Source organism: Drosophila sechellia, chromosome X (genome assembly GCF_004382195.2).
Source record: "Drosophila sechellia strain sech25 chromosome X, ASM438219v1, whole genome shotgun sequence".
Taxonomy (NCBI): domain Eukaryota; kingdom Metazoa; phylum Arthropoda; class Insecta; order Diptera; family Drosophilidae; genus Drosophila; species Drosophila sechellia.
Window position 1 is genome coordinate 6,681,601 of NC_045954.1, and position 13,029 is coordinate 6,694,629.

At 44.2% G+C, this 13,029-nt stretch overlaps 2 protein-coding genes across 2 annotated transcripts in view; one reads left to right on the plus strand and one right to left on the minus strand.

The window, feature by feature from the left end:
* Window positions 1–10,743, plus strand: part of LOC6618941 (uncharacterized protein DDB_G0284459) — a 71,241-nt gene extending 60,498 nt beyond the window's left edge. The window contains exons 3-4 of the mRNA XM_032724884.1: window positions 5,883–7,932; window positions 8,404–10,743. Of these exons, the coding sequence (XP_032580775.1) occupies window positions 5,883–7,932; window positions 8,404–9,461 (3,108 nt within the window). The 3' untranslated portion in view covers window positions 9,462–10,743. The remainder of the gene's footprint in view (window positions 1–5,882; window positions 7,933–8,403) is intronic.
* Window positions 2,074–12,384, minus strand: LOC6618946 (actin-histidine N-methyltransferase). The gene is made up of 3 exons (XM_002043153.2): window positions 11,362–12,384; window positions 2,986–3,243; window positions 2,074–2,919 (listed from the first exon to the last, which is right to left on the minus strand). Exons 1-3 carry the CDS (start codon window positions 12,228–12,230, stop codon window positions 2,433–2,435), a joined length of 1,614 nt encoding a protein of 537 aa, XP_002043189.1. The 5' UTR covers window positions 12,231–12,384; the 3' UTR covers window positions 2,074–2,432.
* Window positions 12,385–13,029: the final 645 nt, after the last annotated feature.

Genomic DNA, 13,029 nt, shown 5'->3' on the forward strand with positions numbered 1-13,029 from the left:
TATGGAGGCCTTTGTGGGTAGTCGAGCCATTTTAATGACATCTTTCAAAGTGTTTGCCATTGAAATTTGGCGACAAGGCCCCAGCCCAAAGCCCAACGTTCCCCCAATTTCCACTCCGAATATATGCCACAACATCACTGCCCCCCATAATCATCGCCATCGGCAGACGGATTGGGGCTTCATCCTCATTGGTGTCATAATTAACACCACTAGGAACTGCAATTTTGAGTGCATTGTTGTCGTTTCCCGGGTTTTCAGTGAACACGTCAATTCCCAAACCCCATAACACAGGTCAATCCGATTCTGTGATGACGGCGTGATCAGTCAGAAATTAATCTACGAATAAACGAAAACTGACATAATATTGCAGTTTTGGTTTGTGAGATCAACTAACAAGTTTATTCTTAAAATATTTTTTTACTGAAATTTTTTTAGTTGTAACTTCGCAGAATTAAGACTCACGGATACGAAAAATACTGATTTTTGTAGCTGACAACCTAACCTAACGACCCATTACCCATTTTAGAGGATTTGGTAAAACCAATTTTTTTCGAAATTTTCACTTTTTTGTAAGGGGTTACATCACGTTTTTTTTCGAAAAACGGTAAAATTTAAACATTTTTAGCTGGGGATGCCACGCGATAGGAAATTAAGCAACGAATTCAACAAGGTATGGCATTCCACATTTGAACTTCAATTACAAAAGTTGTAAGTAAAATTCTAATATTTTTCTTACTAAAAATCAAGATACATTTAGCGCCAATATTATCGATTTTTTTAATGGGTTTTTGGTTGTAACTTCGCAGAATTAAGACTCACGGATACGAAAAATACTGTTTTTTGTAGCTGACAACCTAACCTAACGACCCATTACCCATTTTAGAGGATTTGGTAAAATGAATTTTTTTCGAAATTTTCACTTTTTTGTAAGGGGTTACATCACGTTTTTTTCGAAAAACGGTAAAATTTAAAAATTTTTAGCTGGTGATGCCACGCGATAGGAAATTAAGCAACGAATTCAACAAGGTATGGCATTCCACATTTGAACTTCAATTACAAAAGTTGTACGTAAAATTCTAATATTTTTCTTACTAAAAATCAAGATACATTTTGTGCCAATATAATCGTTTTTTTTAAGGGGTTTTTAGTTGTAACTTCGCAGAATTAAGACTCACGGATACGAAAAATACTGATAGAGAAATAGAGGATTTGCTAATATTAATTTTATTCGAAATTTTCACTTTTTTGTAAGGGGTTACATCACGTTTTTTTCGAAAAACGGTAAAATTTAAAAATTTTTACATGGGGATGCCACGCGATAGGAAATTAAGCAACGAATTCAACAAGGTATGGCATTCCACATTTGAACTACTGTTATAAGTTGTGATAAAAATTCGAATATTTTTTTACTAAAAGTTAAGACTAGTTTTTTTTGGTGAATAATTGGCGAGACCAAGAAAAAAAACAATTTGCTCACCTTTTGGAACACGCCTGGTAATTTAAACTGAAAAATCTCTAAATTTTCCTTACCAACTGCGCGTTTTTGTGGTTTTTTTTTTTAGATTTTTGGTACCAGGCAATTATAATCAGTAGCAGGTGCTTCTCGAAACCAACTGATCGTTAGAATTCCAAAGAACAAAATTTTATGTGTAAAAAAAGAATTTCGTTTAATCATTTTCACGTTGTCACATTTAAATGTACAATTTCATTTCCGTTCCTCCGCGTTCTAAAAGTGACCTATGACCTCCGAAAAGACACATTGGGCGCAATCAAATACTTTGCTTCTATAGACAAGGCATCCGCATCCACATACATCAATATAGCCAGTGTGGGTGGGCGTGATGGTTTGGCGGCAAGCGGGGGATTGATTTTGCAAATTGATTGGTTTTTGAAGCTGTCACAGCTGGACGTCTGGCAGTCAATTAGTTATGGGCAATTAAATGAATCGAAGTGGAATTTTACTCAACCCTCGTGACCTGGAAGAGATGCAACCGCAACATAGTGTTTTTTTTTTATACTTAACTTATATTTAGGCATAAAAACTCCTTCACAAAATTATAAAATGCTACATTGTGCTGTTTGACTTCATTTTTAATTCCAAAATACTAAAACTGTCATGATTGTAATTAATAAAATAAACAAACATAAAACAATAAAACGCTATATTCTAGAATGCGCGTAGGACACTAGACGAACACGAGTTTAAAATCTAGCAGATTATTCCGTGACTCAATGTACAACAAATCCATCGTTGTAGAATTAAAAGTTATTTTGGTATCCAACTTCAAAAACTGTCGACTAAAACTTTCAGTTAAAATAAGTTAAGTAATGGTAAAAAAAAAAAAATAGATAGCTAATTGCTAATGCTAGACTGAGTTATTGATGTCGCTTTCGATGGCCACTCGAATATTGTTGGTTGTCTGCTTAAATCCCTAGACCTTGCGATGCTCCTGGGCGTATTGTAAAGCTCCGGCGAGAATGCTTCGCTCTAAACGGCGATACAGGAAGAGCATGAGTTCGATCTCCTGGCCATCCTTGAGTTCCAGCTCCTTCACTTCATTGGCCTCCTGCATTTCCTTATTAAAGACGGCCAGGAGCAGCTTCAACCTGTCCTCCAGGAACTGCCACGTTCGTGTCTCGTGATCCGTCTCCAGGGCGCAGTCAATGTGCAGCAGGTCCCCGGCCCGCTCCAAGTCGCTGCACCAGTGATCCAACTGCTCGGCGCTCATCTTGAAAACCCGGACGAATGCCAGCAATTCCTTGGAAATGAAATCCGGTGCGGGCAGCACACGCAGCTCCGCGGTGTGGCGGATGTTCAGCTTGTCCAGAATGCTAGCCCTCTTCGCAGCAAGAGCGTCCGTGAGACTCAGGCCTACTCGAATATTAACATAGTCCTTGAGGTTGTAATCGTCTACAAAACTAAAAATAAAATGATGATAATAAACATAAGATAATAGCAATATTCCCTTTTTGAAAGATGCTTACCCATTGTGCACTAAAAGATCGGTATTCGACCGATCGCCATAGTAGATGAAAAACTGCTCTCCAGCATCAACAGCTTCCTGAGCGGTGCATTCCAGTTGCCTGGGCACGGCGGCATAGAAGGAGGTAATCTTGCCCTGCCTATGGTTCGCCATATCCCAGTACGGAATCAAAGCCGAGATTAATTTTGGAGTGTCCTCTGATTCTTGTTTTTCGCTGGGCACTAAATTCTGCCGGGTCATCACTGTGGAAACGGCCCATCTGAAAGACACAATGTAAAAAACTGTTAGGTAATGGCCTTAAATATTATAATTTTGTTGTCCCCCAAACTAAAAAGAGTACCATATTGTCGACTTGGTTCCCAGCATTTCTTTACTCTCGTTTTTTGGCTATGTTTGGCTTTTTTTTGCTTTGCTGCGGTTTCTGCTGCTGCGGCCACAAAGAAAAGTTTTTCATTTAATTGTGCATAAATTTTTCAATTTAATTATGAAAAGCAGCAACTTGTTTGAAGTGGTTTGGGGTGGGAGTCGCCACTCACTTTGTTAGAAATCACCATGGACAAGAGCTAGAAAAGCCATTGCAGTAAGTTTTCACCCTTTTTCCCTCTCTTGGTCAGCAGTGGAAAGAAGCAGAGAAGTTGTAAACTTTTTCTCGAAGCCTTTGTATTGGCTGTTATGTCTTACCAGCCAGCCTTCACAGAAGCGGCAGGGTATTTTTATTAAAGTAATAAGTTATTAGGTGGCAGTGCTGCCAGTGAGTGCGGCCCATTGTGGCGACTGTACCTAGGAAAAAGTTAATCAGCATTCAAGGGTCTGCTGCTTTCCTACCTTTCTACTTTCCTACTTCCCTATTTAATCGGATAACTTAACTTGAATGCGCCATTAAGTTATTTAGTATATCAAGCTTTTCCTTTGTCGACTTATATGTATACATTTTCAGCGATGGGGCAATTGTACAGTTTTAATACATTGTACATTGTACAGTTTAATTTATATTGCGTGCTAGTTTTGATTGACTTTTGCGATAATTTCGTAACTATATATTCTTTGTCGGGAAAACGGTGTTTTATGTTAACGTATCCTGACATTTATCGATGAAAATCGACTGGCTTTAGGGTCTCACAAGGACGGCATCTTTTTTTCTCCCCCCTCATCGACAAAGTTGTCTGGAGGCAACAACCAAGGATGAAGGATGCCCGGCTCGAGGAGCCAGGTGCGCTTCTCACCTGTCATTTACAAAGGGAAGTGAGTCAGCCATCCAGTCAGGCATCCAGGCATCCTGCCATCCGGATTTAATAAACTCTCCGAGCTGACATTTTCAAGTGACTCGAATTGTCGACGTCTTTTGTGGCTTTCTGCGTCTCTGTTGCCCTTCGATCTTTGGCTTGCCATTACGCCTCAAAATAATATGTGTCAAAAACAAGCCTTTGAATGCTGCTCTCCAATTGTAAATGCAAAATGCTCAATGCAACTTGCTTGCCGCAGACAAGATGCAAATTCTTATGCTGTAATTAGGATTCGTGTGAAACTCATCTCTTAATTCACTGGAATCCAATACCTAATTTCCTATATGATCCACCTATCTGCTGGCAACAAAAAATGTTGATTTATGATTCTGGCAGACGGTTTCACCTGGCTTTGCCCTATTGGTTCGCCGGACAAGTTGAGACTCTTACGATACAAACCGATTGGCGACGTGAGGTCTCCTTACTTCCCCCAGCCTTTGTCTGTCTTCATTATGCATGCATATTCCGGTAGTTCCCCAACCCCTTTTACGGCTGTTCCTTTTTCATGGGGAAATGCCAGAAACTTAGACCAAATTGAAAATGGTGCAGGATGGAACAAAAAAAGGTAAAGAAAGCTGACTCGAAAGAGATGTCACAGCAAATGACGTGAGAGAAATGCGTGTAATGGTCGGAGGCTGCAGTCTGGGATTCCATTCCATACCATACCACACTATTCGGAACGACTCGATTCGGTTTTCCGGGGCTTACGCAACGATTGCCCCCTGTTCTCCATTATTTGTGCATTGTTTGCATGTTTTTGCCAGCAGGATTTCTTGTATTTCCTTTGGCATTGTAATGAGTTGTTTCCGTACAAGTTTTCCATAAATAGTTTGCCTCCTGGCTTTTGGGTCAATTATTTCGGCATCTGTCTGGCCAATCGATGGGGTTAAAAAGGTGAAACCGCAAAGGGGATGCCATAATGCATTAGTCTGATTAAATGACAAGGATGTCCATCGCCATCGCCTTTGCCGGCAGTTAATCAAAGGCAGACATACCAAGCTCACGAATACATATGTATATTATTCATGGCCTAATATATATGCATGCATTCCGGCTGTTCATAATCAATCCTGTATCTGGTTTTCCTTTCGCTTCTGTTGCCAGTCGAAAATTGAAAATTAATTACATAAGCACAAGGCACCTGCAGAGACACAACCCTTTACACATAAAAATTGGGACGTCAGAAGGTATTAAGAATCATTTAGTCTTCTAAACCAATAACATCCAACTATCCCCTTAATGTCGATGACTTTCGTTTCCAAAGTTTTTCTTTGTTTTCCAAAGGAAATGCCAACGGAGTGCAGCAGATCGCTTTTTCTCCATAAACAACAGACATTTGATTAAATGTCAATAATTCGAAATGAGCGGAGGTTTTCATAAGCATGTTCGGGAAAGTTATTATGGAGGAAAGTCAATGAAGAGCGATCCAAATATGTATTGATTCCATCAATCAAATAGCACGGGCTCATCCATCACACCTTTATTTATGTGGTTTAACTTGAGAAAGTGTTCTTGTACACTTAGAGAACTAATATGAGGACTTCTAATAGCAAAATACTTAATACATTCATTTACAAAAACAATCGTTTGATTAATAAATTGTCTTTTCTTACAGCTGCTGCAGACAGGTGTTTCCCTGATTGTGCAGGATTCAAAGGGTTCGGGCGATGGTAGCGGAATTGGAATTGGTGCCACATCCAACCGTCGTCGTACCGCCCAGTTGGCAACTCGTAAGCGGAAACGACGCCCCCAACTTCCGCTGGCCACAATTGGTACCACCGAGGAGGATTCTGGCCCAGACCCGACATCTGCTTACTGGCGCGGTCATGTGGAGGATGATGCAGACGCTCTGCGAAGAAGGAATCAACCCTTGGTGAGGGAACCTATGGCTGCCCTCGAAAGGGATCGCGAACGGGAGAAACAGCGCAAGCGAGTGGAGCCCACAGATTCCAGTCCGCAGGGAAGTAGTCCCAGCAAGGCCTATCGTCGCCCATATGGCCAGGCCAAAAAGGAGCCCATTGTCGATGCTGGCGCTGCGACACCTACCAAAACTTCTGTGGATTTGAAGAACATCCTGAAGAATTCCGGAGGCCTGAGTCTCAGTGAAATCCTACAGCAAAAGAATCTTTCGTTGGACGATCTGCTCAAGGGTAAACAGAATGCTCTGTTGGCACTGCAAACCACAGCCGTTGCCCCACCAGCCTCCACGTATTCCTCTACAGGCTCCCGAACGGATCCCCCGAAAAAGTCGTCTAACCAACAGAACAAACAGGGTGTGCGGCGATTGCCTGCTGCGTATACCACAACTAGCACCACTGGCAACAATGACGATGAATCCGTGATAGCCAAAAACAAGGCCAAATTCCCCAACGCCTTGCAGCGCCTGAAGCTCTTTGGCAGCTCTTCGCGGGAGAGCAGCACGACAAGACGCATTTTGGGTGGAGTCAATGGTCACAGTAGCACCACCATGGCCACCAGCACCAGTGCAAGTGCAAGCACCACCAGCACCACCACCCGGGTGCCACTGTACAAGAAGCGACAGCATCTCCGGTCCACCCTAAAGCCACCAGGACTCTTCAAGCCGATCACTAGCAGCACCACTAGCACCACCACAGCAACGGCAGTGACCACCACTCAGGAAGCGGAGACTAGCACCGCTTACTCCACTAGCAGCACGGTGATTAACAACGTGGAGGAAAGCCATGAAGGGGAGAGGAAAAACTCGGAGGAAAGGGAACGGGATGATGAGCAGGATCAGGAACAGAGTCAGGAGAATCAGGAGAACCAGGAGGTGGTGGAACCAGATTCCAGTGAGGCAGAGTCTGGAGAAGGCATTCCGCCCACCGAGACACCAGAACCACAAGCTGCTCCTTCCTTCGCGCCCGGAAGTCCGCGCTATCGTCTGCGAAACTCCAGTGTCAAAGAGAATCAAAAGCGATTAAAGGACAACTTTATAGGGGGCAATAACGGAGAGAGTAGTGAAGAGGTGGATCTGGTTGAGGCTGCACCTAGTTCTACCACATCAGCTACACCCTCCAACAAAAACAGCGAGGAGCTTAATTACGGAGAGGACGAGCTGGAGAACTTTTTCGACGAAGTGGAGAGTCACACGCATCACACTCGCGTGCCAGCACCACCAGCACTTGCGCCTGCACCACCAGCAAGGTCGCCTACTCCTGCAGCAGCAGCACCACCTCCCTCTCCCTCCTATGAACCACCACCGCCGTCCTATGCACCACCACCCTCTTTATCGGCGGCGAAGCCACCGCAATTGAATGTCATAGACGATGTGGACGACCGCACCGATCTGCTGGAACTCATTGAGGATCGGCGGTCGGGTAACCGACTATTTAAGGTTCTGGAGCAGCGCAACATGACCCTGGAGGAGCTGATCGAGCACCGCAAACGCGGCTCCAGCCAACTGCATCTGTCCACCATCGTGAATGGCGGCGATGAGCACTCGCGTCTTTATCCCGGCCAGAAGGTCCTGCTGCAGGACAACATGGACATTGTCACGGCCTTCGAGAACTTTCCGCACTTCAATCTAATGGATCTGAAGAGCGTCAAGCCCGATGAGATCAAGACCGACTCGCAGGGCTCCAGCTACTTCACCTCCATCATCGATATCGAGCCGAATGACGAGGGCAAACCGATGGGAAGTCGAGGTATTACGGCTTTAAGGTTGCGCCAGCAACGCCAGCGATTGGCGGAGGCCAGGGGCGTGGAAAGAAGAGGGGGAGGGGCCGGGAAGGGGGGCAGTGGCAGGAGGGGTGAAAGGTCGGGATGAGGTCTTTTGCTCCTTCGCGGGCTTCCACATATAGAAACACCAGCTAATAAGAACTAAATATTGAAAGTACGCGTAGTTGGCATAAGCCCCTCATAACAATAAAATCTAATCAAATAGTTTGCGTAAGTTCAACTAGAAAGTAGAATTGTATTGTATGGCATAATTGTTGGTTAAATGGATTTAAATAGCCTTTAAGATCCCTGCCTGCCAGCTGCCCTGTGATTCTTCCTAACTTCACCCTTTGCTTTTTGAAATGCCTTGAAAGACTGAATATCTTTCTCCGTTTCTCGCCCCGCTGCTCTGTCTTAATCTCGTTCAGCTTCCTGTCGCTCAAATACTTTCCTTTCAGGTCCCGCCTACGCACAGACATCTTCCTCATCGGCGACCATTGGAGCCGGAACTGGAACTATTTCGATCAATTCGCGCGGCGAGAAGTCGCTGGGATTCTTCCCGTCGTGGAAGACCCTGGCACTCGCCTCCTTGGCCACGGCCACCGAGGAGAGGAATCCTTATTTCCTGCCACCGCCTCGACTGCTGCTCGACGGAAGTTCCCAGGAGGCGGACTCCAACGCTGATTCGGAGCCCACCAGCATTGACATTGATCTAAGCGTGAGTCCTTATGGCGGCAACTCCTCCTCGATAGCGGACAACAGCCAGCTGCCGCCGAATAACGATGTCATCGATGAGATCGAGAACGAGGTGGCGCGGGCACACGATCTCCTGGATCTGGAGCTCTCCGGTCCCGGATTTCATCGCAGTCCTGCTGCAGCGGCGGCCACATCCGCCGTATCGCAGCAGCATTTGAGCAGCTTGTACGCCAGCATGCCATCCGGGATCAAGTCGGCGATTGTGGCCAGCACGGCGATAGTGGTCACCGCCTTGGCCACCTTCCTGGTCATCTTCGTCGTGTGCCGATGGAAACAGCAGCGCAGGAGGAAGAGCAGCTACCTGCGCACCTACAATGCGATGAAGAGCAAGCTGCCGCAGATGGCGCAGCCATCGCGTCGTTCCTCGATGCGCCAGCACATGGAAGAGCTGGTCATTGGATCCAGTTCGGGATCAGGGGCTGGATCAGGATCAGGATCGGGCTCAAAGACGGGCATAGCCAGCATCTCCACTTCGGTGGCCTGTTGCACGCCCGTCCATCAGCTGCAGCGGCAGAGTTCCCTGCTTTTTGCCCGCGATGGATCCGCCACCTTGAGCACCGCCACCTCGCTGACCACGAATAGTACCACGAATACCATTACAACGGGGGCGCAACCACCTGCTCCACCGGAGGCGCTGAGTGGTCGTGGCCTGGACATTTCGCTGAGAAGTGCCCAACAGAAGCTAAACACCATGGATCCCAGTTCGCCGGAGGTGCAGGAATATCTATTCGACACGCTGCGCAAATCCTTCGACAATTAGGCGATAGGCAGTAGGCTCCTCTAGTAACAATAGACCGTTGTTTAGGCCAAGTTTTATATAAATGTACACTTAACACAAACACACACACAAGGACATCCCCCCAACACACACACTCTAACGCGAAGGAGCAAAAGTTAGTCGATTAATTAGTTTAAGCAGGTAGGATGTGGAATTTTTTTGAACTCGATTAGAGTAACATTCTGTGAGAGAAAGTAAAACTAACAAAACCCAACCTAGAAAACACATTTAGACAGTGCGTGGCATGGCCATAAGGCGCTTTGTAAGGAAAGGTTTAAAAAGATTGTGCAGACATACAGTTTAAAAAAACAGTGTTCATTTTCAAATATTTCAATATTTTATAAATTTGTCTACGTGATTTTTATGACAGATTGGAATGTAAACTGTATAGTCCATTTTAAGCTATTTATTTTTACTTTATTTATTTTCTACTTCATTTGTATCGTTGTAGACCGCAAAGCCTAATTCAATTCGCCCTACGTTTATGGCGCGCACTGTTGCTAGTCTCTAAGCTCGGCAAACTATCGTTTCCAACTATCTAGACCTAGTATACGAGTATGATCCATCAACTAACGCGACTCTATCAACTAAATCATAGGACACTGCATTCAAATGGGTTTCTTAGCACGAGATAAAGACGAAAACTAACTTAAATACAGAACAGCAGAACCGGATCTTAGCCAAACAAAGTACAGTTGTGTTCAGACACTTTCCCGAAAAAAGCGCAAATCGAATAAATATTGAAATTCGAGAAAGCAAAATAAAACCATTTATGAGGACAATAAATATTAACGAGGAAATTACGAAAAAAAAAACCAAGGAAAATGACGAGGAATACTGTGTTCGATACGATTTAACCGAAGCAAACTTCTTTCTGGCACTGACTAAAATACCAAAATTAAATTGAAATTAGATCCAGGCAAGGCATAAATGGGCGCTATGTGGGCGTGATCATTAGCACAACAATACCAACAGCAACAGCAAGAACAACACTAATAGTTTAAATGCGCAAAATGTACTGCAAAAACCAAGAAGTGAAAATAGAAGAAACACCTGTATTTATTTTGTAGTGCAGGCACTTTATTTTTGATTTGATTTTCCCCCGCCCCTCTCACTAGGCAGTAGAACATCTGGCGACACTATATATATATATATTTATATATATAAATATAATTATACATTTAAGCACGCTCAAATATGTATGTAAATAAGTTTCAATTTGATTTTTTTGAGAAATAAAATGTAGAACAAATTGTGGCAAAGATTTCAAGCATTTCGAAAGCACTTGACTGCCTGACTCGCTGGGGTTTTCGACCACAACCGAAGATTTGTGTCGAAATCGCGGCACTATAAATACAGAAGCGAGTGGAGAACCAGAACCAGACCCATCCCAGTGCACCATGACCCAGCCGTCGCAAGTAGAAGAGGATCCGTAAATAGATCGTAGATCTTCGGCAAAACAATGCGATCACAATGCCAGACGGGAAGGTCAACAATGGTCGGGCAATCTGACCATATGCATCTACTACAAACAGAACCAGCTGTGTGTGTACATGTAATTTATGGCCAGTGGGACAACTGGCAGATTCAGAGGTCTCTCTGCAGCAGAAACAAGACCAATCTAAACCAAAAACACACTTAGGGAAAGATCAACACACGGGCAGGATTTAAAAATGGAATTCCGGAAAGGTATACAATCTATTTCTGAACAGAACTGAAGAGATCTTTAGAGCGGAAAACTTGGCCTTAAGCCATCTTTTCAGCACAGAATCATATTTCTTCTTTCTATTGTGGAAACGTAGTAGAACATACTTTAAAAAAAAGCGATATTTTTTTAAGGCACCTTTAGCTATTCCAATCCCAAATTTCAATCGAAACTCACCTGTAGAGCTCGTAGCATAGTCCGTGCTGCGTGAAGAAGAGGCCTCTTTCGCCCGGATGGCTCCTGTTCCCGGTGCTCGGCTCGGTCATGGTGTGGGCGTACCTGTAGAGGAAGGCGTACTGCTTGGCGATGACGCGACACTGACGCAGTGCCAGAGAGGCGGCAGCGGTGCCCCGGAGGAGCTCCATCTGCTTGGTGGTGAAGTATAGCACGGTGCTGTATTTGGCGGGCAAAACATCAATATAGGTCCGCCACTCGCTGAACTCGCCACGGATCTTCTCGATGACCAGATCATAGGCCAGGTTCAAGTGGGTGGCCTGCGTCATTTTGCCAAATAGGCGGCAATCGGAGTTGCTTTCCTCGGAGAAGATGAGCTTTCGGGGCACGCTGAGCACCAGCTCATCCTTGGCCAACGGTCGGGTGGACCGCAGACCCAATTGGTAGCCGGGAAAGATGGCTATCTCCAGTCCCTCACTGTGGACTCCGCCATCTTTGGCCCACGCACTGAAAGCCTCCACTTTCGCCAGACGGGTCTGATCGTCGGGGGAATCGCTGATCTGCGGACACACTGTTTGGCTGAGTGGCTCCTCCAGGATCATGATTTGTTGGAGCAGTCGCTGCAGCTGTTCGTACTGCTTCCATTCCTCGTTGGGATTCGCCGGTTGCTTTTCCACCAAGTTAAGCAGTTCCTCGACGAGCTTGTTCAGTTGGCTCCTTTTTTTGCCGTTTAAGCGGGGCAACAAACTGGCCGCCTGTTGGTCCTCAAAATCCTCGACTGCTGTGCCGGATGCGGATGCAGTTACTCCGTTTTGTTGTGGCGGCTGCTGTGGCTGTTTTGTCTTCTTGTTGCGCTTCGTGTTCTTGCCCATGGCGGTGCCGTTGGTGGGAGCGAGAGAGAAAGACAGAGAAAGAAGGAGACAGAAAGCTAAGCGGTACCGGCGGCCCAAAACAACAACAGCCAAATAAGGAAAATAAAGTCTAGAAATCTGCACGCGGGCGATCAGCTGGCCAGCAGTGTGACCATTCGTCGGGCGCCACAAAATTACTCCTCCTGCTGGTCACACAGTCGGCGAGCTTTTATGCTAAAAGCTTTTTAATAGGGGTACTAATAAGCTATTTTTTATTACAAAACTTATGTTTTCTTGTAAAATAAATTTAAGTTCACATTGCATTTTTTGCACATCAATAATATTATAATAATTATTTTTTATAATTATTAAAATGGCCAGTGTTTTTCTATTTTATGTTTCATTCTTGAAGAGCGGGAAATTTAAATTGAGAATTAGTCCTAAGATCCACGTTTCAGAAACTTTGTTTTTATATACTTGGATGTATAATAATATATATATTTATACATATAAATAAAATCGCTTTTTCCATGTCTTATAGTTTCTATTTATAAACAAATTTGACAATGGCCCATAGGGTTATCTTAGATTTTTTAAACGTCATCCAACTGAGAAACATTATGTTGATAACAAGAAATCCACAAAATAAAAATTTTATTGTACGAAAGAGGAATAATTGTTTGTTGAGCTTTGTGGTTTTTGAAAACGAAAACAACAAGAAATATTTACGATTTCCTTATCTACGGTAAAAAAAAAATCGAAGTAAAAAACTAGTAGTTTTTGAGCAACTTTCGACGAGTACGGAATATGGTCCACCTCA

What these genes read in the sequence shown, in the direction of transcription:
- LOC6618946 (XM_002043153.2), bottom strand. Translation starts at nt 12,230, where the DNA reads ATGGGCAAGAACACGAAGCGCAACAAGAAGACAAAACAGCCACAGCAG. An exon ending in CTATGCTACGAGCTCTACAG is followed by an intron (nt 3,244 to 11,361) that starts GTGAGTTTCGAT and finishes TGTGTCTTTCAG; the next exon opens with ATGGGCCGTTTCCACAGTGA. An exon ending in GATCTTTTAGTGCACAATGG is followed by an intron (nt 2,920 to 2,985) that starts GTAAGCATCTTT and finishes TTTTATTTTTAG; the next exon opens with TTTTGTAGACGATTACAACC.